Source organism: Sturnira hondurensis, unplaced genomic scaffold, assembly GCF_014824575.4.
Source record: "Sturnira hondurensis isolate 20B ecotype Veracruz unplaced genomic scaffold, ASM1482457v3 Scaffold0006849, whole genome shotgun sequence".
Taxonomy (NCBI): domain Eukaryota; kingdom Metazoa; phylum Chordata; class Mammalia; order Chiroptera; family Phyllostomidae; genus Sturnira; species Sturnira hondurensis.
Genome location: NW_028079480.1, coordinates 1,051,091 through 1,074,850, shown reverse-complemented (window position 1 = coordinate 1,074,850; position 23,760 = coordinate 1,051,091). Strand labels below are relative to the sequence as shown.

The following is a 23,760-nucleotide window of genomic DNA, read 5'->3' as shown; positions in this document are numbered from 1 at the left end:
TGTCCATCACATCACAGTATGGAGTGCGGTCCCCATTCCCTCAGGTGACTCTGTCCCCTTCTGAGCCTGAGGTGAGGTCCTAGTTCCTTTAGTACCTCTGTCCCCCAACCAGCGTTTTCCCTTAATGGGAAAGAACAGCCTTACTGGCCTGAGTTTTGGCTGCAGACCATGGACACGGAAGGCCCGGGGGCTATCTGCAGTCATGACTGAGCCCACTGCGCCGCTCCCCAGGCCCAGCGCTCCAACGGCCTGTCCTGTGTCTCCTGGGGTGGGGGGCTCCTAGGTTGGAGGCTGCACCCCTCGGGCAGCGGATCTTAATCCTGGGCACACCAGGGTGGCCTGGGATCCACAGCTGGAGGACATGGATCTCTGGGAGGGGCTTAGGCAGGAAGGGATAACCGCATGGGGCACCAAGAGTGCCCAGGGGCCCAGGCGTGTGTGACTTGGACAATACCCATATCCTCGCCAGCATTTATTGAGCCCCTGTTCCGTGTCCAGCAGCCCTTGCAACACCTGGAAAGGGAGGCGCTGCCACTCTGCACGTGGGGAGACAGGCTGGGTTTGGGAGACCCACCCAGAGCTGCAGACAGGAAGCTGCAGTCGGAATTCAACCCCAGCCAGTGGAGCACCTTCCGTGTGGGGAGGAAATGGCTTCCGGGGGGGAGCTCTTTCTCCCTCCAAGGAAGGCACAGGGCAGGTGTCTTCAGACACGGCAGGCACTGGGGACCTGCCTCCTGGGGCCAGACGGAGAGGCAGCCCTGAGTCTCACAGCTGCCGTTGTTTTAAGGAGACCAAAGGAGCCTCCTTCCTGCCCTCCTCTGCAGGACAGAAGAGTCTGGGGGTTTGGTCACTGCCTGGAGTGCAGCTGTACTGGGTGAAGCTTCTTTAAGAAATCGTATCGGGAGGGAACAGAAGAAATCAAAGAAAAAAAAGAAAAGAAATCCTGGGGCCGCCCTGGTGACGATCCCATCCTCAGGTGGCCTCCTTGGACAGAAAGGCTCTTGCTGGGAATGTCTGCAAGTGGGGGTGGGGGTGCAGAACCAGGGTGCACAGGCCCCCTGCAGTGGGCAGTCCACCGGGCCTACAGCAGGGGCATGCGGGAGGCCTCCCACAGGCGCCGAGCCAGCTCGCCCGCCTGCTGCACCAGCATGTCTGTGGGGATGACTGATAGGTGGAGGGCCAGCAGCTCGTGACACTTGACAGTCTCGGCGGGGTGGCCCTTGCTATAGTAGCGCAGGAGCTTCCTGTGGGGAGAAAAGGGAGGACAGGATTCAGGAGCGAGGCCATGGCCTCCCCCACGGCCAGCGACCTCTTCCGCGCCTTGCAAGCACTATCACCCTGCCGGCTCCCAGCACCAGGGCCAGTGAGCCCACCCAGCCCCTGCTGACCTAACCGCATGAGGCTCAGCCCCGGGCTGCCACGGTCCACCCCTGTGGGTTCTCAGTCCTGTGTGGGGCGTGCTGACGGTGGTGTTCCAGACAGGACGCTGCAGAGGCTGCGGCACTGCCCAGAGGGTGCCAACGGCACGGTGGGAGAAGCCCAAACGTGCTGTACCCCTACCCTCTCCTGGGAGGCCGGCCGGCTGTGAGACGGATTTCTAGCTTATTTGAGTCGGGGGGGGGGTCCTGAAGGAGGAGCTGCCACTGGTCACCCAGCACCTGTGCACCCACTGCCCCAACAGCCTTCCGAATGAGCGTCACCTGTAGTAGTCTCCTCCCAGCATGCCCACGGGAACCGAGTCATCGGAAAGAACAGGCACCTCGATTATCTGGAGCTTGTACCCCTAAGGAAGGAGGCGGTGGGTGTGGTGGGTCAGACGCCCCAGATTCGGGCTGGCGCCACCCCGCCCAGTGTGTGTGGTGCTGGGGAAGCCTGTGGCCCTTTCCCCTCACTTTCTATCCTGTGAATTGGGGGTAACAGTAATCCCCAGTGAACGTCAGAGACAATGTGTGTGAGTTCTGAGCACTGTGCCTGGCACGCGGTAGCCCTCACTGCCGTGGATGGATGGACCTGGGTCAGCATGTCCCCCTCCACAAGGAGGGGGCCCGGGGAGGTGTCACGAAGAGCAAAGCGTCATCAAAAGGCCCGTCTCTCTTTGAAAACATGGGGAACTCCCAGGGTGGGGTCTGGAAGAGAGGGAATCAAGATCCACAGGCCCCACTGTGGGCCAGGCCCCGTCATAAGGCTCCTCAGAAAGCTCACATGAGACTGTGTGGCGCCCCCTGCAGGTGAGCAGGTGCACTGGGCAGTGATGAGTGGCCACTCATGATGGTGCAGGGGCAGCTTCACTTTAGCCCGTTACCCTATGGGGCCAACCAAACAGAAAGCCGAGTCTCGCTCTAGGAGTCCGGAGGACACAGAGCAAAGATAGCAGCAGCCTGCAGGCCCAAAGAACTGAGCCCATGACTTCAGTAACCCTGGCTGTGATGTCTGAACTCCAGATCACCAGTGTCTCCAGGGTGTGGAGTGGGGTCAGTGATACCCGCCCCAGCCATTGGGTGGGGCTGTGTGGATGTGGGGTCATGAGGACAGTGGCGAGAGGCTCCAGTGCCTGCACTGTGGAAAGGGATGGGTCATCACTTCAGGGTCCCCTCTCGCCACGAGCTGAGAGAGAGTAGGCATGGGGTGGGGGAACAAGAGAGCGGGGACCAGGGGCATGTAAGGGGTAGAAGAAGCGACCCTTAGAGGGCTGGGATAAGGACTAACGCGGCGGTGCCACATGAAAAGAAAACAGGGAGAAACAGAAAAGGAGAGCAAATGAAAGAGGAGGGAAGAGAGAGTGAGAGAAACAGGCATGGGGACGGTGCAGACAGTGACTTCCCAGGCCATGGGCGGGCCCCGCAGTACCAGTGAGACCTAGAGCCCCACTCGCAACTTCACCTGATGCAGGCTGGTGGGCTGCTCTGGGCCTCGGTTTACCCGGCTTTACCATGGGAACGAGGGTGCCACACTTCCTAAGTGTAGTGGCCCCTCTGAGGAAGCTCGTGCTCTGAGCAGCCTTCCTCACATGGGCCTGCGTCCCTCAGTCCACACGGTGCCTGCACACCGCCTCGAACGGCAGCGTGAGGTTTCCAGACCACCAGGTGGGAGGGTTGTAAAGCCGGTGTGAAAGCGGGACCTCTGGGTCCTGGGTCCCAACCAGCCTGGCTTATCTGTCGGCTCCACCAGGGAGGGACAAGAAGAGACGAAGAGGCAGACCGAACACAGTCCACAGGAAGCAGCTACGAGATGCAGGAAAGGAAAGCTACACCCACCATCTCGTTCTGGAACCACAGGAAGTAGGAGCAGTAGAAGTCGCCCTCCTGGAAGAGCAGTGTGGTGTAGCCCTTCTGCAGGTATCGGCGTGCCAGCCGGATCAGAGACCAGATCTGCGCAAGGAGGAGAGAGCGCTCAGCACCCAGACAGGTCAGCCCTTCCCCACGGCAGGGGCAGAGCTCAGGCTCTCGCCTCCCTGCCTGGGCAGAGCGGCACTCCAGGGAAGAGCTCCGTGGAGGCCAGGGCTTGGCCACTCTTGGCCTCCTGAGCCCCCAGGTGCCGCCTTGGCTCAGGCAGGAGCTCCGTCACAGATCCATGCTGGGTGGATGAGGGCGCTACCCCTGCAGTTACAATGACAATAAACATACGTAAAAACACTTCATATCTTTGCTCTACACACCAACTACAAATTGGCAAACTCATCCTTCAGGTCAGAAAGCAGCCAAAGACAATGGTAATACAGTAGGAGATGAAGGGTGGCCACCTAGAAACCCCTCCTGTCACTGGGGGCCAACCACTCACCAGTCCCCTCCTGGCTGGGACCCTCTGGCACACACAGGTTCTAGGTCGGGAAGGTGCTGGTGAGGTGGGTGAATACGCAGGGCCCCCTGATCCCAGCGCGCCCTCTGCTGCAGGGGCCAGGCCCAAACGAGGCTCACCAAGGGGCCTGATGGAAGCACGGTGCTCGAGGACTGCGTGACTGAGATGCCCTCTGCCACGCTCTCTGGCCTTGGTCAAGGGCTTCCTGGTGCTGCCCCTGCACTGTCTGGGGGCAGGCAGCGGGGACGGCTCGGCTGCCCCACCCCCGGCCTGGGGAAAGGCCTGATGAGCCCTCTCGCCGAGAAGCAGAGTGGAAGGCAGACATGATTCACTCCAAACCTGCCCACAACGTAATGTCTAATTACATCTGCAAACAAATACAAGGATTCGCTATGTTCTCAGGAAAGCAATTTGACAAGACGTATCAATAACCTTAAAAACATTCCTCCCATTTGACTTAGTAATTCCATTTCTGGGAGCACACAGTGAGAAAAACAATCGGAGACGAGGACAAAGACAGATGCGCACAGGTGTGTGCCGTGCAATTATTTACAATAGCGAAAGCCAGGCAATGATCTCCGTGCTCAACACCGGGGAGACGGCTGAGTAAATTATGTTGCAGTCACAAGACAGACCTTCGTGGCACTGTTAAAAATCATGTTTATAAAGAATCAATGACACGCCCCGAAGGACGATGAGAGGAAGGTGCCAGAGAAGCGGACGGTCTCCGGAAAGAGGGACGCGATGGAGGAGGAGGGCGTGAGTGCTCAGTAATTCCCACCTCTAGGTGGTGCCACATGCGGCGCTAAATGCTCTGCATGCACCGCTCCGCGCATCTGTGACCCCTGCGGGGACTCCAGGCTGTCACCAGTGTCACCATCCTCTTTCACAGACGAGGAAACTGAATTTACACTAAGTGACACCCCAGCCACAGGGCCGGTGGGAGCCAGTGTGGGCTTCCGACAGTCTCTCCGTCGCCCGTCTGGTTCCAGCCTCTTGGACACACTTCATTGGCTTGCAAAAACAGCGGTTGTGTGTGTCTGTGTGTGTACATGGAGTTTAGAATGTGGCCGAGGGTCCTCCATTCTTGTCAAAATACTAGTTTTCCAGGAAGAAGAGTCAGTCAAAGAGAAAAAAAGAATTCCCCAGAGAAGGCGTCCTTGGTAGAAATGACCTAGTGTGAAGTTCGGTAGTCAAGTTAAGCTGTGTTTCTTCTTTCTGTTCTATTTAATTCAACAAACATTTATGAGGCCTTTATTGCTGCCAGGCACTACGGTGGGCTCTGGCCATTCCTCCCTCTGACCTTGCTGCCCAGGCTCTGCTAATCCAGGGCATTAGCAAACGCCCGGGCACTGACCGAGGCCCATGTGTCCCTGGATGCTGACCTGGGCCCTAGGGTGACAGGGACAAGCTGCTCTCCTTTGGAGCAGATACCAATGGAGGAACGGCAGGGGTGTGGGGGGTGGTGCTTCAGAACCTCCCGGAGCCCTGAGAGCACGGGGTCAGCCCCTCCCAGGCAGGGGTCGGGCAGCATCCCTGGTCTGCCTGCGGGTGGTGAAGAGGGTGTAGGCTGGGCAGCAGTTACCTTGGTTCTGATAAAGGCGGCCAGGGGCCCCTTGCCCAGCTCCGATGAGGCCCTTTCACTGCTGCTGAGAGAAGGGGCCACCATCTGGCCAGTCGTGCGGTCCACGTGGATGAAGTGCACCAGGCCCGGGAAGTCTTCCAGGTAGGTTAAGGTCTGAGTTAAGGTGCTCGTAGGCCAGGAACCAGGGAGGGTGCCTCTCTGTCCCTGACCTACAAGGCTCAGCAGTGGGGCCAGAGGCTGGGCCTGCCACGCCCACCTCTCCCCCGAAGGTTACTGTCTCAGCTGGCCCTTCGGGTCTCTCTCCCCGATCTCCCTTTACTTCCGAACCCCAACCCTGAGAAATTCTAACATGCAAGTACACTGAATCCCTGACCCTAGCACATGTAACACGCAGAGTTCTGGATGAAACAGGAACACGGGTTCCTATTGTATGATTTCTCTCAGGGGTGCAAGGCTGGTGGACAGGGGAGCCACACAGGACACCAGTGAGCCGGGCCGACCACTCAGTGCCTGACTGAGACTTTGTTCATCGCCACACCTCCCCCGAGAGGTTGGGAGGCTGGGAACAGTCGCCCATGGAGGGCAGTGGCAGGTGGCTCTGTCACCCCTTTCGCCTGCACACTGCAGACAGAGCTTTCAGGGGACTGGACGCCAGACCCTTCAGAGACATGGCATAGGCAAAGCTTCTTCATTGGAAGTTCTGGGGGAAATCAGTGTTTGATAAAATCTGTGTTCCTTAACAACAGGGCCTTACAAGTCTGGGGCATGGTTTCTTAAACAGGGACGGAGGTGTTTCGTGCAGGCCTTTTCAGAGCCTTCACGTTCTGCTGTGAACTATGACCTTGGAGCAGGCTGATGTGGCTCTCAGACCCACCGAACCTAGGACCCCCGCTCCTCCTGGAATGCCCATCAGCAACTTGCTGGCTGGACAACACCAATGTGAATGGATTCTAAGGCTTTTACAGAATAACTTTGGGGCGCCAGGGGCTTCTGAATTCCTCCCTGGAGCGTTCCTACAAAGAAGCACCGAGGCCATAATTTCCTATCATTGCTGCTCAGAGAAAAGCAGCTGAGGCGGCGGAGTACGTATTGTCCCACCCCAGAGCTGCAGTCCTTCAGAGAGGGCAGGTGGAGGGACGGGCGGACGCGAGGGGCTCAGACGGTAGGATATGACACCATGGTGCCGTTCCTCCTGCTCTTCACTAACAAAAAGTCCTTCCAGTACATCAGCTTTTCTCTGCCGGGAAACCGGGGGAAGCTGGGGAATGGGGAGGCATGCCCCACCCCACCCTGGCCATCGGGGCTCGGTTACCCCCATACTCACTGCATGAACGACTGGACCTGGTCCTGCAGGTGCTGGGGCAGCTGGGGGCCCCCGCGGCCTGGAGCTGTGGTCAGGAAGCTCAGGCGGTAGATGGCACAGAGCTGCCGCTTCAGCTTCCCGCACACCTGCAGCAGCCTGGGCAGCACGAGAGGAGAGTGTTGGAGCAGGCAGGGCCCTAGGAGAGCGCCCCGTCCCCTGTGGGGGTCACCCCTGCCCTTGCAGTGACCCAGGATGCAGCTTTCCCGTTTTCTTCCCCAACACAGTGCTCCATGCACTTGAATGAAGTTCGTGGGATCCTGTCCAACTCCATGGTTTATTTTTACTAATAAATGGGGGGAGCTGTGTGTTCCAAGCCACCCTGAATCAGCGCAGAAGCTGGGCAGGACCCGAGCAGTCTGTCCCAGTGCTGGTCCTCACAGCCCTGCTTCTCAGCCTCTGGCCTCTCTGCTTCCCAACCTCCCTCCTGTGTCCTCCAGCTGGACCCCACTCTGCCAGGACCCCTCTCCCCTCAGAAGCGCCTTCCTGAACATCCTCTCCCTCTCGGCCTGGAGGCAACTTGTCCACCGCACCCCCCTCCTGTAGTGAGCCCACCACTCACTCCCAGGACGATCCGGGTTCACTTCTGGAGAAGGCCTTGGTCTTGAACTCCTGCCAGGTGCTCTGCAGGAGGACAGGGGACAGCTCAGCTTCCTGACGATGCACCCACAGTGAGGCCTGGATGTCAGCCTCCTGAAGGTGTAGTCAGGCCCGGCACACAGGTGCGCTCAAACAGCCAGAGTGGCGATCTCAGCAGGTCCCCTCAGACCTCTGCATCTGCTGTCCACTGGGTTCTACTCTCTTGGCAGGTGTCTCTTTGAAAAGCAGTGTCTGTGTGCCAGGTACTGGTCTCATTGCCTGGCTGGCACAGACCCGTGAACGAATGCCATTGGTGACAAGTAAGTGACTCGAGGGAGGGTGGACATGGGGCAGCCATTGGGTGCTAAGCAGGAGCCCCGGGACACCTCTTCGAGGAGAACTTGGCATTCAAAACACCACTGCTGAGAAGCCCTGAAACACAGCCTTCGGCTGCTCTGGGCCGAGACCCTGGGTCTGTTTGGGTCTGTTTGGGTCTGGCCTTGCCTGGCTCGCTCTGCCCCCTCCAATCCTTCAGTTCGTGTTCAGGCCAAGTGCACGGTGGCCACAGCGACTCTCACTTGGCTCCTCAGTAGACTGGGCACTACCAGCTGCGTATCCCAAGCCCTGTGTCCCTCCTTCCTTCTAGGCTCCCGACCCCACTAGGCCCTGCTACTCCTGCCCATCCCTGGGTGGTGTCCCTCGTCTGTTTGCCTTGTCTCCCACCAGGGCTCGAAGCCCCCTGGGGATGGAGGTGGGCTCTCTGTGAGACCCGTTGTGCTGTGAGGGGTGGCAGGGGCAGCTGATGGCCTTTACTGAGTCCTGGGGTCAGGCTCTGGCTCCCTGAGTGGTCCCAGCCAAGTCGCAATCTGAGTCCCAGTTTCCCCCCAAAACAATGGGAATTAGATAGTGTGTTCTGCCAAACTTACAAAAAAATGATCTGAAAATGTTAGGTGCCGTTGTAAGTTTTTATTACAATTTCCTAATGGGGGGCAGTGGCGGGCTCCACAGCCCGTGGCCGTGACTGGTGTGGGCTGAACAGGCCCTGCCTCCTCCCCCCAAGGTGGGCATATTGGGGATCTGAGCCTCACCTGAATCTCTTGCCCCTTGTGATTCTTGACGAACTTGTCCATCCTCTGGCGCAGGTCCCCCACGAGCGCGTGGGACCGAAGGAAGCTCCGGGCCTCCTGCCCCTCCTTCAGCTTCTTCTCCAGCAGGGAAAACCCATCCAGCAGCTGGTACAGGACGGGGGCCATGGATGCACTGGGGCTCTAAGGGAGGAAGCAGAGGGCAGAGGACCAGGCAACAGTGAGGAGAGTGTGCCAGCCATGGCGTCGCCGGGGCAGGTGGGGGGCTCATACCTTGGTCAGGAGCACCATGCTGATGCCCGGCCACAGGGGCAGGCAGTACATGGTGTGGGGCACCATGGGGCAGTAGCTGTCTTTCACACTCGCATCCAGGAAAATCCTTCGGGGGCAGGGAGGTGCTGGGGAGTCGGGGATCAGGGTTTGGAGGGTGTCTTCAGCTATCTGTGGAGGAAGAGGTGCTGTCACGGGAGGAGGTGGGGGGCCCGTCTGGCCTTCTCCCCACGCTGGATCCACCCACAGCTGCCCATTTGCCATCCACGCTATGAACCACGGGAGCAAACATTTTAGCTCCAAGAAATCCCGGTGCTTCAGTCCCCACGCTCTGCGGGCCCTGCTCTTGCAGCTCCAGTTCCAACGTCTATCTCCCTCTCAGCTACTTCTGGGCTTCCCCGCAGAGGCAGGACTGGATGCCATGCAGGGAAGGGCAGTGGGCGGTAGAGAGGAGACCAAAAGGCAAGAAAAGCAGGTGGGTGGGGTGAGCAGGAGAAGCTCCCTCCCCACGCTGTCAACCTAAATGAAAGCATCTTAAGGAACATTCCGTCATTCCAGCCACCCTCAGAGCATCATGACAGCCATTGTAACAGGAGAAACTGAGGCATAAAATGACTGAATGAGCAAGACCCCAGTCTTACGAAGGCGCTAAGAAAGCCTTTAGTGGGCAAAAGGAGAGGATTAAAGAGCTCACAGAGATGCCACCGAGACTTCTCTGTGAGGAAGTCACTGCAGTCTTATGATAAAAGCAGAAAGCTGGATGCAATGTACCAGCTACTCTGGGGGTTTTCACATAAGCATCCGCACGCAGGTGATGCACTCTTGGGCAGTCACTAACCACACCACTGAGGAGTGAGGAGTGCCCAGGCACAGGGAAAATGCATTAGGATTCAAATTTGATAAAAGAAAAAACATATATGTAGTGTGTGTGTGTGTGTGTGTATAAAGAGAGGTTTTTATTCCTTTTCCATGGTTTATTTTTGTATTTCCCAATTTTTCTACCATGAATATATTTATATCTTCATTTTGGAAAGAAAAATATGAAAAATTAAGCTGGACTTTCACTCCTAAGACCAGTGAGGACTGTAGGGATTTCTCAGGAGCAGGGGTCACTGCTCACCCCCCACCCTGGCCCCTGCCTCTGGGCTGAGTGAGCTGTCCCCTGCTCTGCCAGCCCTGCGGTGGCAGAAGTGACTCGAAGGAGAGACCTCGGAGTCCCCAGCACCCACTTCAGTATCTCCGCTGAGCTGGTGCCTGGCATAGCCACACATTCTCCCCACCCCCCACACTCACCTGGATCTGGGAAGCATCGCTGGGTGGGGTACCTCCATCCAGCCAGACGGTGCTGCCTGCAGGCCACCGGTGATAAAATAACAACATACGTAATTGGAAAGTATAAATAACGGCCCAATAAAGTTAGAGGGGGATGGTGGAACAGAGGGGGACGGTGGAACAGAGGCCCCATCTCCTCGCAGCAGCTGGCAGGGGCGAGCACTTGGCACGGTGGGAGCAGCAGCGCCCTTCCTGTCCTATCACAGGCTGGCAAAGTGCAGGCAGTCACCACGATACCAGGGTTAGAGCGGTTCCCAGAGCCCGGTGCTGGGAGCGTGTGCCTGAGGATGTGCCTGGCAATGTAGGGGCACGCGCCTCAGCCCTCTCCGCACCCTGAGTCCCCTCCTCGTTTCTGCCCTCTCACCCCTGTCAGGCCCCCACCTGGTGATCACAGTGCCTCTTCCACAGGAGGCAGCACTCGGTCTGCATTTCCCCAGTTGTTAGCCAATCAACAGACTTCTACTGAGCACCTACTGTGTGCTGGGAACTGAGCTAGGTTTCCCTTCCTAGCATAGCTCACAAAAACCTACAGAGCCCATTTCCTGTTGCAAATGCTATATGATTGTAATAATAGTGTTCTCTCATGGTTTATTGCAAACAACTATCATTTATAACCATGCTTCTCTGGGGAAAGTCTGTTCCTATGTCTCAAATACCTGATTTACCAATGGATGAGTGCAACTCAAACCATTTATTTATAAGCTGTGAGTCCTCTGCACTGTGGAATGGCATTATTTATACCTCTAAGACATAAAGAACTAACCACTGAGAGAAAGGTGCAAGGGCGGGGGTGGGGGTTGTGATGAATGAGGGAGGGGAGCAGTAAGAAGAAAAGGGAACCTCAGCGATCACCCCAAACAGCGCTTCTCCATGTTTTGGGCTTGTGTAGAAGCTTAGAGAGCAGCTATGGGCTCTAGCCTCAGGGAAATGCACAGGTGTCCATGAACTGGCACGCGACCTCAGGGGGCCCGGGCTCTGGCAGTCCATCCAAGGACTTCTAACCCAATGGTTTTTAACTGTCGCTGCACATGAGACCTTTTAAAAGTCCTGATGTTGAGGCCCTGGACAGGTAGCTCAGTTGGTTAGAGCGTGGCCCCAAGGCTGAGGGTTCAATTCCTGGTCAGGGCACATATGAGAATCAACCAATGAATGTATAAATAAGTAGAACAAATCGATGTTTCTCTCTCCCCCTTCCTTTCTCTCTCTCTCAAAAAAAATCCTGATGCTCAGGCCACACCCCAGGCCAATCCCGTCAGAGTCTCTGGCACAGGCCCAGCCCCAGTAGTTTCTAAAGGCCCCCAGGAAGCCCACCGTGCTGCCAGGGTGAGAACCAATGCTCTAACCCAAATCTGTGCACAGTCGTGGCTCTCCCCCTCGGCTCACTGGCCTCACAGGGAAACTTCTAGAAGTACTCACACCAGGACTCCAGGCCCGGGACTCCAGCTTACGCGGTCTGGCTGAAGCTGCCCGGGCTGTTCCACGGCACAGCCAGGGCCACGGACCCTCGGTCTAAGGAAGGCACACGGCACCTTCCTTCCGGAGCTGAGTCCCTGAGGAGTTTCTCCTCCTGAAACCCTGGCCTTGTCCCTCGGTCGGATGATGTTAGGGTGCCCTTTTCTCAAGAACTTTGGAGAGAAATGTGATTCCTGGTCGTGGTGTCGCTAGTCCAGATGCCGCCTTACCCATTTCTCTAAGCAACGTTGCCTCTGTGGCTTTGTTAAAGTGTTTACAATATGTCTAGTTTATTTTTGTTGTTTACCCACAGTTGTATTTTACACAACTGTACTTGAAATCAAATGATTACTACTTAATTTTAACTACCTGATTACTTATTAGTTACCAAAAGGAAAGAGAAGGCAGAGAATACACATTCAAGAGATGAATTTTTAAATGGAACTGATTGTCAAAAATTCTCAGCAACCGCCTGAGTGGCCCTTGTGGTCCTGGAACCCAGGCTGGAGCTGGCCATGCAAGTGGAGGGTGGCTGCAGGCCGTGCGCTGTGCTCTAGAAATTGGGGGTCTGCTCCTGGGCCCTCACAAGGCAGGGAGCCCACTGCACCCTAAGACAGACTGCCACTCGGCATCTGTCTCCTTCCCTCCCCTCACGCCCCTGCTCCCCCCACCCCCAGGTCTCACCTGAACCTGAACTCTGCTCCCCAGGGGAAGGAGCTGGGGTGAAGTACTCCTCAGGGAGGGAGAAGCTGTCTGTCTCCTGTGGGGAGAAGGGGCCGCATGCGCTGAGGGCTCCCCCCCTGGTCCCTGCTGTCCCAGCGGGGGCAGACCCTCCCCTCCCCACACTCATCTCCCCTCCCTCTGGGCACACAGCACATACAGTCCCTGCGGAATTCCTGGTGGGGGCGGAGGACCGAGGGCTCCAGGGCTGCTGCAAGGGGATGTTCTGGCTGCTCTGCAGCCTCCGCAGGGAAGGCTGCAACAGGCACCGGAGACCAGTCAGAGGTGCCTGACCTGCTCCTCCCCACCAGCCCTCCACTTCTCAGTACTTCCCAGCACAGTCCTGGGAGCAGAGGCGCAGGCATGAAGCCTGGTGCGTGCCCTCACTTTCCAGGGCTGTTTTAGTTCTAGGTAGTCTGGTCTTTCCCCACAGCCACTGAAATTCCATCTCACTGATATCCAACCACCACTGAAGACCATGAAGGTGACTACGGTGGTGACCAGCACTAACTGAAGGTTCCTTACCCCCAGGCACTGCTGGGCTCCATGAAACTGCCTCCTTTATTCCTCCAAACAACCCTGAGAGGTAGATGCCATCACTGTCCCACTGCACAGATGAGGCAATTGAGGCTCACAGGGGCAAGTACTTGGGCGGCTCCCGCTGCTACGTGGTGATGCAGGGGCTGCCTGACTGCAAATGCCCGCACTTTTAACCAGGCGCCCTCTAGAGTCCTCCCCTATCTGAAAGCAGCAGGAAGTGTGCCACGCCCAGCCACGTGCCCGTGACCCAGGAGCCACGGCCTCCCCAGCAGCCTGCCCCGCACCACCGGGCTGTTTCCTGGGCCGTTTCCTGGGCCGTAGCCCTGATGTCCTTCTGCAGCCCAGAGAGTAGACGGAGACCTGAGTGTCATCGGCGCCATTGTCCTCTGTTGCGCTCTCGCTGGGGCAGAGGTCTTGGACCAGGAGGATGAGGGCGAGGAGGTCAGCTGGGCGCAGGGGGCTGGCGCTGTGGCTGCAGAGAGAACAGGCAGCTGGTAGGCACCGCCCAGCGTCCTGGGCGGCAGTGGGCGGGGACAGTTGGTTAAGCCAGGTCTGGAGTATGGTCCCTGCCCTCAAGGCTTTTACAAATGTGCCCGCTGATTTCATCCTTTCTGGAGAAAAGCAAGATATAAATAAAACTCACACATTGATTGTTAAACACTTGGTTGTGTTTAGAAAAATTACCAATGGGAAACCACCAGGGACTGGTATAGCATGTCAAGAAGTCCAAAATTCAGACCCAGGGTATTGCTGGGAAAAATAATTCAGAGAAGGGAGTGAGCTGAGAGGGGTTGAAGAACTAAGAATCTGAGAAGGCTCATGGAAGAAGGGGGTCTTGAAGGTTTTCTGGCCAGGGAAGTGTGGCTTCTCAGACGGGGTGTGAGTGTGGGGCCGGGGGACCTCGGGCTCACCTGGAGTAGAAGGCCAGCAGCTTGCAGTGCACGAGCAGGAAGGCGTGCAGGGCCTCCTCGCCGGCCCGGGCGGGGCTGGAGTTGACAGCCTGGACGACGTGCCGCTCCAGCGCCTCTATGCACAGCTCACAGACCCGAGGGTGAATCAGCCGCTCCACAGCCTGGCCACATGCAGGCAAGGAGAGGCACCCACGTCACCCACCACCTCTCCTGCTCTGGGCCCCAGCTGGTGGGTACGTTCACCCAGTCCACGCTGAGCACAGACTGTGTGCTAGACACCTGGGAACAGGGAGACTCTGGCCAGCACCTTCTCTGCTTTCCTGGGGCTTGCGGTCTGCCCACTAGAATCCAGCGGGTGAGTCACACAACATGCAGGGAAAAAGACAGAGTGCTGCTAGAAATCGGGGATGATTCAGATACACACCGGGGTGTGTGGACCCCTGATCCAGAGAGAAGCTGTCTGTCGACACAGGGGTCAGGGACAGCTGCCGGCAGAGGTCACGGCTGCTCCTGAGAGCTGGGCTCTGCTGTCTGCTTGTTTGGTGCTGCCTATTTTTCTCTGCTTTCCACTCTACTTTCAGCTCAGAACAATTTTGAGGGGGTCAGAGTTGAAGGGGCCATCTTTAGAGATTTCTATAATTTACGGTGAGCCCCAAAACTGCATTAAAAAGTCTTTTTTTATGCAGGAGCTAGCTGTTTTGTCATAGAAAGGCCCATCAAAGAACCCAACCCTGTGGTCAGAAAATCATGTGGTCAGAAGAATAACCCTCTAAATGCATGAGTTTGGGGTCTTCCTGTGCCCTCACTCATTACAGGGCCCAAAGCCTGGTCTCAAAGCCCTTCTGAGCTGACACTCGTGGGGCCCGAGGGCTCTCGCGCCCAGCAGTCACCTCCACAGCGAAACACTGCTCCTGCTCCCGCAGGCGGCCGTAGGTCCACAGCAGGCTCTGGAAGCGCTCCCAGACCTGGACGCGCTGCGCCAGGTCTGGGGGCCGCAGCCTGGGGGAAGAGCGGGAGAGAGCCGTGAAAAAGCTGGTTGTGCCCAACTTCAACCAACAGAGCACAGTCCTAGGTCCCCGTTAGGTCCAGGAGAGCTCATGTGACCCGACCAAATATGGGGTGGGTGGGGGGGTGGCCCATAAAGCACAGAGGGGCCCGAGTTCGGGCTGATCTTGGCTGACCAGCGGAGATGGGTGGGGAACGGGAGCCAGGCCACTGAGAAGATGGTTGCCATTCTCAGTCTCTGTCACATGAGAATATGTGATAGGAAGCCAGCTAGGGACCCAGGGAGGTGCCAGGAAGAAGCGGGGGCACAGGATGGATGGGCAGCTTCCGGGAGGCTGGGTACACACTCCCGGCCTCAAGAAGGTGCTTAGCAAAGATCCGCAGGGGACCAGCCACACAGACTCACTCCTTTCGGATGAGCTGGTTGTCCACGGTGACCAGCCCGAAGTGCAACTCGAACAGGTACTTGAGCACACGCAGCTTCTGCCGCAGCTCCCCCTCACCCTCTGTGTGGTCTCCGTTGATGGCAATGAACAGGCATTCCCCAAACTGTGGGCACAGCGGGCTGACGTCAGCCGGTCCCAGGGGATTGCCATAAGCCTCAGCTTCTGCCTCCTAAAGGAGTCTGAACTCCAGATGAGGGAGAGGCAAGCGGACAGACTCACAGAGGGAGGAGTGCGGGGCCCCAGCACCACACACTCACCAGGTGAAGGACATAGAGGTAGCGGCCATTTTCTGTGGAGAAGCAGGTGTATGTGTCTGAGAGCTTCTCCAGCATCGTCATGGAGGAGATGATGACCGGGGCCAGGAGGGTGCTCAGCTGGTCCTCCAGGGCAGGAAACTGCAAGAGGGGAGGGAAATAACACTGCTTCAGTGTGCCAGACACTGCAGACAAAGAAACAGACAAGACCCAGGCCTTGCCGCTAAGGGTCTCCATAGCTTTAGATCTGCCTGGGACGATGTCACTGTTCTGACAGAGAGGGGGAAGAAAGACATTGTCTCTGGACACTGGGAAGGGCTGGGCCACTAACCGTGCTGTCCAAGCTCTGAGCGTAGAAGGAAATAAGCAATGAGGCCACATTTCTACTGTGGGATGCTTGGGGCGTTTAATGGGAGAGCTGGCCGACCGGAAGAACTTCCACTGTGTGCACCAAGGTCCGAGCCCTTTGCAGCAGAAGGTCTACTGTGGGGGGTGCATCCCAAGAAAGATGACCCGAGAGGGGCGATGACACATGTACAAAGATGTTCACTACAGCAGGGGTCCCCAACCCCGGGGCTGAGGACCCGCACCCGCCTGGGGCCATTAGGAACAGGGCCGCACAGCAGGAGAGGAGCAGCAGGCCAGGAGATGAGCGGTGGGTGAGCGAATGAGCGAGCAGAGCTTTGCTGGCATCACCACCTCCACCTCCTGTCCTCCTAGTCCACTTCCCATTCCCCCGACCAGCTCAGCTGTGGAAAAACGGTCTTCCACAAAACTGGTCCCAGGTGCCAGGAAGGCTGGGGACCGCTGCACTGTAGCATCATTTATGGTAGCAAGCAGCTGGGAAAAATGTCGATGCCTAGCCCCAGGGGGACAGTTAAAGAAATAACAGTCCATGATGCAGGAATGGAATGTTTCAATGACACGGAACATGCCTCTGACAGTGCTGTTTCTAAAACACGGTGAGAATGCTCTGACTCGGAACTGCATAAAAAGCACGGAGAAATATTAGGAAAGCCAACGTGGTTAAATTTATTACTTCTGGACAGACTGAGTGTGAGAGATTTTCCCTCCTACTTTTTATATATTTCTGCCCTTTCCCCACTTCCATAACAAGCATATTTTTTTCCTTTTACAAGCCTGCCCCCCATCTACCCTCTCTGCCTTCCAGAATAAGGAACAAAACAAGTAAAAGCAAAATGAGACTGGATAGATGAGTTGAAAGTCAGTGCACAACACAGGATGAAGCCCGCAGAAAGGTCAGAGCCCAGACTCACAGTCCTGGGATGCGAAGAAAGGAGGCAAACAGCCGACCTTCTCCAAGTGGATTTCGGGAGACTCGCCTGAACTAGGAAGAAAACGAAGCTCCTGCGCTGGGCTGCTGCAACCTGTCTCAGCACGAAGAGCTGAGCAGAACCCTGCCCTAAAAAGCGAAGCAATGGGCCAGCAGCCATGGGCAGCGTTGAAAACATGAGCCGGCACAGCAGCACACAGTGGGCGTTCTTCCAACATTCCCAACATTCGGGGGCCAAGGCCCACGTGTGGCCAGTGAGGCTGAAGCACTGGCTCCTAATCACACTCAGGTCCCAGCTCAGGCAGCCCCTCCCCTGTCCACCCTCAGGCCACCCTGCCCCCGTCACACCCGAGTTATTGTTCTCCAACCTCATGGTGTTTCCTTGGTTCACTGTACGTCATCCCTCCTTCGCCTCTAATTCCATGAGAGTAGAGTCCTACTCACTGCTTTACCCCTGAGACTGGCACATAGTGGGTTCTCAATTCATCTTTGTTGACTGCATACCCCTCCGGACAGGCACACATTTGTTGAATTATTCACATACCACTATTTTCTGGAACTGGCATGAATGAATTATATTAATAGAAAAGTCACTTAAAAATCTTGATTGTGTACAGCAACTCACTGTACAAGTAATGGCTTTTTCTGCAGGTATAGCAAGGGTGTTTTGGGGGAGAGGAGACGAAATTCCTGGTGTAGGCAGAGTGTAAAGAGGTAGTCTTGTTTGCCAGCTGGTGGGACCATGGTACAGTGTCCTGGAATGGCTTTTGAATCGATGGTTCTATTTTGAGGGATTTATCCTAAGGAAACAGTGAGCCGGGGGGGGGGGGGGTAAAAGCCAAGCACAAACGCTTCCTGCAGCAACGGTCACAGAAAGCCGGCCGTGCCGCCCCCCACCCCTGTGTCAAGGCGACGGGGCGATGCCTGGACACGCTGATTCACACACAGGCGTGCGTGTCCTCGAACGTACACGCTTCTAAGAATATTTAACAAAACGGAACAGCATTTCAGCCATAATGGCAACTGAAAAAAAAACAGGAAACAGATCTTTAAATATGGCACGATCCCAACTATGTATAAAAATGAAAGACCCAAAAAACGTATGCTAAAAAGCTAATAGCTATGGGTAGCAAAATTATGGGTTATTTAGAAACGACTTCTCTCTGTTCCCAAATTTCCTACAGTTAATCACATTATCTACAGGATCCAAAAAGTATGCTGTACACATAAAAAAAACAAAACTTTAAAGACTCTTCTTTTTATACTAGCCATGTAGAAACTGAAAAATCAGGAGTTTATCAGTTTGTTCCTTTTCTCGGTTTTCATTAAAGAGGAAGAGAAACAGTACTGGAGAGCTAGTTGAAATACAGCTTAAAAACTAAAATACTTAAAAATTCGGTGTGTTGACTGCTGAAAAATAGAAAAGCCTGGCAGACAGATCTGCTTTTCCGTTTCAGGAAAGCCAGTTAAACGCCCGTGACCTTGGGCACTTTGCTTTATCCTAGAGGCTGTAACAAGAGTTACTGGGAGGGGCCCTGAGGGACAACTGGTCATGCGGACGTGGACTCGCCAAAAATAAACAAACAAACAAACAAATAAATAACTTTAACTCACACCTGACACCACATAGAAAATTCAAAATGGAGCATTAGACCTAATATAAACCCAGGACTATAAAATTTCAAGAAAATACGGGGAGAACTCTGTGACCTTGGACCCCAACTCAAAGATTTCTTAGAAATGGAATCAAAAGCATACTCTATAAAAGCAAAAAAAAGGATAAATTGAAGTTATTAAAATTAAAAACTTGTGCTCTTTGAAAGATGCTGTTAGGTGGATGCAAAGACAAGCCACAGACTTGAAGAAAATACTTAAAAAAAAACATGTGTCTCCTTGGACCTCTAACCAAAATACTTAAGAAACTCTCGAAACCCATTAAAAATAAGCAACAATAAATTGGCAAAAGATTTGAACAGACACTTCATTAAAGAAGATATAAGAACGGCAAATAAGCACATGAAAAGATGCTCAAAATCATTAGTTATTAAGGAACTGAAAATTGACCTGGCTGGCGTAGCTCAGTGGATTGAGCACGAGCCTGTGAACCAGAGGATCACGGTTCGATTCCCAGTCAGGGCACATGCCTGGGTTGCAGGCTGGTTCCCTGCAGGCCAACTCCCAGCAGGGGACCCACGAAAGGCAACCACACATTGATGTTTCTCTCCCTCTCTCCTTCCCTTCCCCTCTAAAGATAAATAAATAAATAATCTAAGAATTAAAAAAAAAAATTGAAATACAACGAGATTCTGTCATGAACAAATTATGTTGATAGGAAAGTCGCCTTCCGTTAGCCACCTACCAGAATGACTGAACTTATAAGCCTGACCACAGCCAGTGCTAGCCAGGCCACTGAGGAAATGGAAGTCTCACATTCCACTGGGGGAATACAAAGTGATACGAGCTCTTTGGAAAAGCTGGGCAGTTTCTTACCAAGGTTAACACACACTGGCATGGCCCAGCCACGCTGCCCTAGGGATGTCCCTGAAAAGGGAGAGCCGATGTCCATACAGAGAAAGGCCCGCAGGGGATGTTCACAGCTGCTTCGTGTGTAAAAACCGGAAACAACCGGATGTTGTTGCCATTAATAGTAAGTAGTGGACGGACAAATCAAGGCGTACTCTTAAAGAGTCTACTGCTCAGCAGTGCAAGGGCATGAAGTACTGACCCACAGTGCAAGAGGGATGAAGCCCAACTGGGCTGTGTGAAAGCAACCCGACCCAACCAAAACCAAAACCAATCAGTACCTACTGTGTGATTTCATCATAGATAAGTCTGAAAAACACAAACTCGTCTCTTGTGACAGAAAGCAGAGCTGTGGTTGCCCGGGGTGAGGTGGGGGAGATGAAGGAGGATCACAGATTTGGGGGATGGGGAGTACATCCATCTTTCTGACAGTGATGGAGCTGCAGGTACACACACACATTAAAGCATATCGGATTGCTTGCTTTGAGCACATTCAGGTTTAGTATGTCAGTTATTCCTTAATACGGCTGCTATAACAAGTAACGTGTTAAGCTCATGCTAAACTTGTTAGGTAAAGAAATGGGTGACATCACCTTCCTCTGCTGTGTGATTAAAATTGTATGTGGTTGGCCAAAAAGGTCGTTTAGTTTTTTTCTGTAGGATGGCTCCAGCAGTGTTTAGCTGTCTTTAAAACTCATTTGAAACATTTCGTGAAATTGTATTGTGACAGCTATCATATCAGTGTGCATTTAAAATAAAACTTATCTAAATTGGTGAATTTTGCACAGCCATTTTAATATTGAAGATGGAAAAAGATATGCAACATTTTGGCGTATTATATTTTATTATTTTAAGAAAAATAAAAATACACCTCAAACACAAAAATAGATTTGTATGGTGTATGGAGAAGGTGCTGTGACTGATCGAATGTGTCAGAAGTGCTTTGCGAAGTTTCTTGGTACTATTGATATTTTGGCCAAATAACTCTTTGCTGCCGGGCTGTCTCGGGCATTGGAAGGTGTTTAGCAGCAGCCCTGGCCTCTAGTCAGTAGAAGCCAATAACAGGACATAGCTGACATACTCAAAACATCCAAATCAATAAACTTATTGGTGAAAATGAAACATGTGTCTTTTATTTTACACAAAACATAATGGACGCTTGGCCAATCCAAACCTCCTCTGCCCTCCTTCAGCCCGGTGAGCCCTTGGGGCAGCATGGGGCGAGGTCACGGCACTCCGCACCGCGCTCCTCTGCACCGCACTCCAGAACATCCAGAGGCCAGCCTTTGAGGACTGGGGTGGGGGCAGGGGCACCACACACACTGCCCTGGTAATTCCTCGGGCTGGGCAGGAGCAGGTGGACAGGTTCTCTGGCTCCCTGCCCAGCCCTCCGGCCCCACACTCACCGCTTCCCCGTCATTTCCTGGCTGCCCAAACTTCAGCCGCAGACTGTCTTCAAACTCCTCGTCTGTCCAGTAAAAGAGGACCTCTGCGCCCTCCGTGGCCACCAAGACGCACTTCATCTGCCAGGGAGAAGCAAGGTCAGGTCACCTCCCAGCCCCCACAGCCTGAAGTCTGGCCGGAGTGACAAAGAGGAACACCTCCCTGGTCCTCACCGAGTGCCAGGCACCAGCACAGGGCCTCCTGGCCTTATTCTGCCACCCCCTCACAGCAACCTGGTAAGACAGGGACCTCAGTTCCGTCCATTTTGCAAAGCACGAGGCAGCACAGCCCGGGGAGGCCAGGGAGTGAGGTCCATTCCCTGACAGTGTTTCGAGGCCTCAGACTCATTCACACTCTTTAGGGCCCCCTGTAAGACCAGTTCATTGGTACTTATTGAATTCCCTCCAAATCGCCATTTGGTTCACTAACTCTCCTCATGGTGCTTCCAGCACAGTGAAAAAGAGAATGTGGCCTATTTTTGCGGCCTTGCTAAGCACAAGGCAGAGACTGGGCGAGCAGTGGAGTGTGAAGAGGTTGCTGGATGAGGACAGGGACCTGGAGCAGGCTCTGGGACTCCCAGGTGAGAGTGACTCAGTTAGGGACTTGAGGAACCCAGCCTGATGGGAAAGGAGTGTGGGGTTGGGGCATGGTGGGCTATGGAATGGAGGCTGCGGTCAATGGCATGAAGCCCCTGTAGGCTGGTGAGGGTGTGGCCACAGATGGAGGAGGTTAGGTTATGGAGGTAGGTCCTCCTCATGCGGGACATGAGGGCCCACACTCCACTCCTTGGTGGAGGCCAGAGAAAAAGTGTAGCTTAGAGACACAGCACCTCACCACCACAGCAGGCCTTGATGACTACCTGGATGCAAGGGAGGAAGGCGAGCAGGCAAGGATAACATCAGGATACAGAACTGGGCAGGGGGTAGGAAGAGGGCTCCGCAGAGCCAGGGAGAGCTCAGTCCGTGGCCTGCCCACCCCCACCCCCCCATGTCCACCTCCCGCAGTTCCAGAGTGGGTGCTGCCTGCCTCCGTCTGCCCCAGGTAGGGCAGAATCATCATCTACCTTGGCAAGGAGCACAGCAGAGCTTCCAGATAGCCAGAGGTCCAGAAAGGGCTGCAGTGGACAGACGTGGGAACCAACTCATGGAGAGCAGCATAGCATCCTGCGTCCTGCAAATGCTTAAAACAGAGAGGTCATGAGGGCAAGCAGTTCCGACTGCTCCTGCCCCCACTCTCAAACCATTAGGACAAGAACCCAGCCGACACAGCCATATGGATACAGCAGGTGCCTGGAAACATTAATCCCCATGTACTGTGTCCTCCTTAGCACTGTCATGTCACTGCAGGTCACTCATAGCCATGGTGTGGTCAGTAAACCTGTCCGGAGTAGCCCCGGGGAAGGGGCTATGATTGGCTGTCCAACAGCATGGCATATTCAGACGGACAGGGAAGAAGACCTGGAGGAGAGCAGGTGTCATGGGAGAACCCGATGAAAGAGGCTGACACCTTGTTCTACTTTTGGCTTTGCCAAGGCACATAAACTCTGGGCCTCAAACTTCTGCTGGGAAAGGGAGGGGCAATCTCCTGCTCCACCTCCCTATAAGGTTATAGTGAGAGTCAGGGAGTAACCAGGCAGGACTGCCCTTAGCAAACTGCTTTCCTATACAGATGTGTGTGTATGTGTGTGTGTGTTGGAGCGGCAGGGGTGGGGGGGGTGGGGCAGTGGTCTTGATTCTTATTTCCCAGTGCCCTTCGGTCAAATCACAGGGTGAACTAAACTGGTTCCAGATCATTCCATTTTGATGATAAAAGACAGGAATAATGTAAAGCTTTCGCTTAATTAGGAAACCAAACATTGTAAGCAAACTAGAGGCAAGAAAAGGCTTTTAGGAGTTCTGCGTTTTTTTGCAATGTTATTGAGACTTGCTACATCACCGGTGTGACTGGCCTTAATGCCATATTCTGAGGAAAATGGAAATGCTTCTTCGTAAACATTAGGTTCTACTTTTCTTGTTCCAAAAGGCCAATGAGAGAAGTTCATTGGTGTTATTCTTCATTCTCTCTATCCTGCGCTCAGGGGGGAACACGGGACCCCTCGGCGCCGCCGGGGGAGGGGGGGCGGGGGACGGCGCCCCTTTTCACCACCCTGCCCAGCAAACCGCCCCTGCTGCCCTTCGCCGTTCCTGCCTCCCGGCAGCTCCGTCTGAGGCCCACGCGCTCCGACCTCGGCCTGGCCGCCGCTGGACTGGGGGACCCAGGAGGGACCATGGGCGGGGTGCAAGGAGCAGCTCGCCGCCGCAGGGCTCCCTACCCACGACAGTCTTCTGGTTCGCCCCGCACCCCTCAGCTTACATGGCAATTTCTTCCCCAAACCCCCTCCAACCTCATAGGTACCAGGGGAAGAAGGCCCGGCTCACGGAAGCCACCCCACTTGTAGCTGCAGAAACTTTGGTTCCAAAAAGTGAAGCGCGGGCCAGGACGACAAAGGCAGGCGGGTGAGGCTGGGGGTGGAGCCTGTTCCCCCACTGCCCCGAGAGCCGGGCTGGGTACCGGAGGAAGCTCTGCCGCCCGTGCAGGGGGCACCCGCGAACAGTCTTGAAGGTCCACGTACGGGATCGCGGACTAGCTGGTCCCGGTCCCCCCACCCCCAGGCGCGCTTCCGGGTGGGGGCACGTGACTCCCCCACGTGACCCCCCCGCCCCCGCCAAGCCTCGCCCCAGCCATCTCTGAGGGCGGTGCAGCGACTCTGGCTCTGCTGCCTGGTTCAGAGAACTGGTTCTCTTGTTGCCCTTTCATCACCTTCCTTTTCGTCAGGGAGGCGCCGAGGTCCAAAGGGTTGGAGACCTCGCCCACAGCTGTGTGCTAGGGCTTCCCCTTGCCTTAGTTGAAGTGATTCCCCAGTGAGGCACTAGGGCCATCCCCATTTAGCCCCATTTTACAGAAGAGGAAACTGAGGCCCAACGAGAAGAAATAACTTGCTGAGGAGGCACCATTAGGTTGAACACCCAGGTCTCCTGGTTCTAGGCTGGGCTCTTTCTCACTGGTTTCACTTGCTGAACTGCAGCTCTGGGGCAAGGGCTGCGGGCTTCACGGGCCTCCTGGGGAGGAGACGGCCTGGGGCGGGGCCCCAGTTGCCCCAGGAGTGCCGGCGCTGTGTTCTCAATCC

General features: G+C 55.1%; 1 protein-coding gene across 6 annotated transcripts; it reads right to left on the bottom strand.

Moving 5' to 3' along the window:
* Positions 1-459: 459 nt before the first annotated feature.
* HPS1 (HPS1 biogenesis of lysosomal organelles complex 3 subunit 1) lies at positions 460-23,252 on the bottom strand. Of its 6 annotated transcripts, none has more exons than XM_037050780.1 (20): positions 23,206-23,252; positions 21,658-21,773; positions 20,558-20,674; positions 15,338-15,475; positions 15,041-15,183; positions 14,520-14,628; positions 13,630-13,790; positions 13,079-13,190; positions 12,339-12,434; positions 12,143-12,218; positions 9,968-10,023; positions 8,678-8,845; positions 8,408-8,587; positions 7,303-7,364; positions 6,705-6,839; positions 6,552-6,617; positions 5,381-5,525; positions 3,255-3,368; positions 1,701-1,783; positions 460-1,244 (listed from the first exon to the last, which is right to left on the bottom strand). In XM_037050780.1, the coding sequence occupies exons 3-20, from the start codon at positions 20,672-20,674 to the stop codon at positions 1,082-1,084; spliced, it is 2,124 nt and encodes a 707-aa protein (XP_036906675.1). In that variant the 5' UTR covers positions 21,658-21,773; positions 23,206-23,252; the 3' UTR covers positions 460-1,081. The 6 variants fall into 6 exon arrangements, with proteins under 6 accessions (XP_036906675.1, XP_036906674.1, XP_036906673.1 ...); XM_037050779.1 differs by lacking the exon at positions 23,206-23,252 and adding an exon at positions 22,978-23,199; XM_037050778.1 differs by lacking the exon at positions 23,206-23,252 and adding an exon at positions 22,989-23,199.
* Between the last annotated feature and the right edge of the window lie 508 nt (positions 23,253-23,760).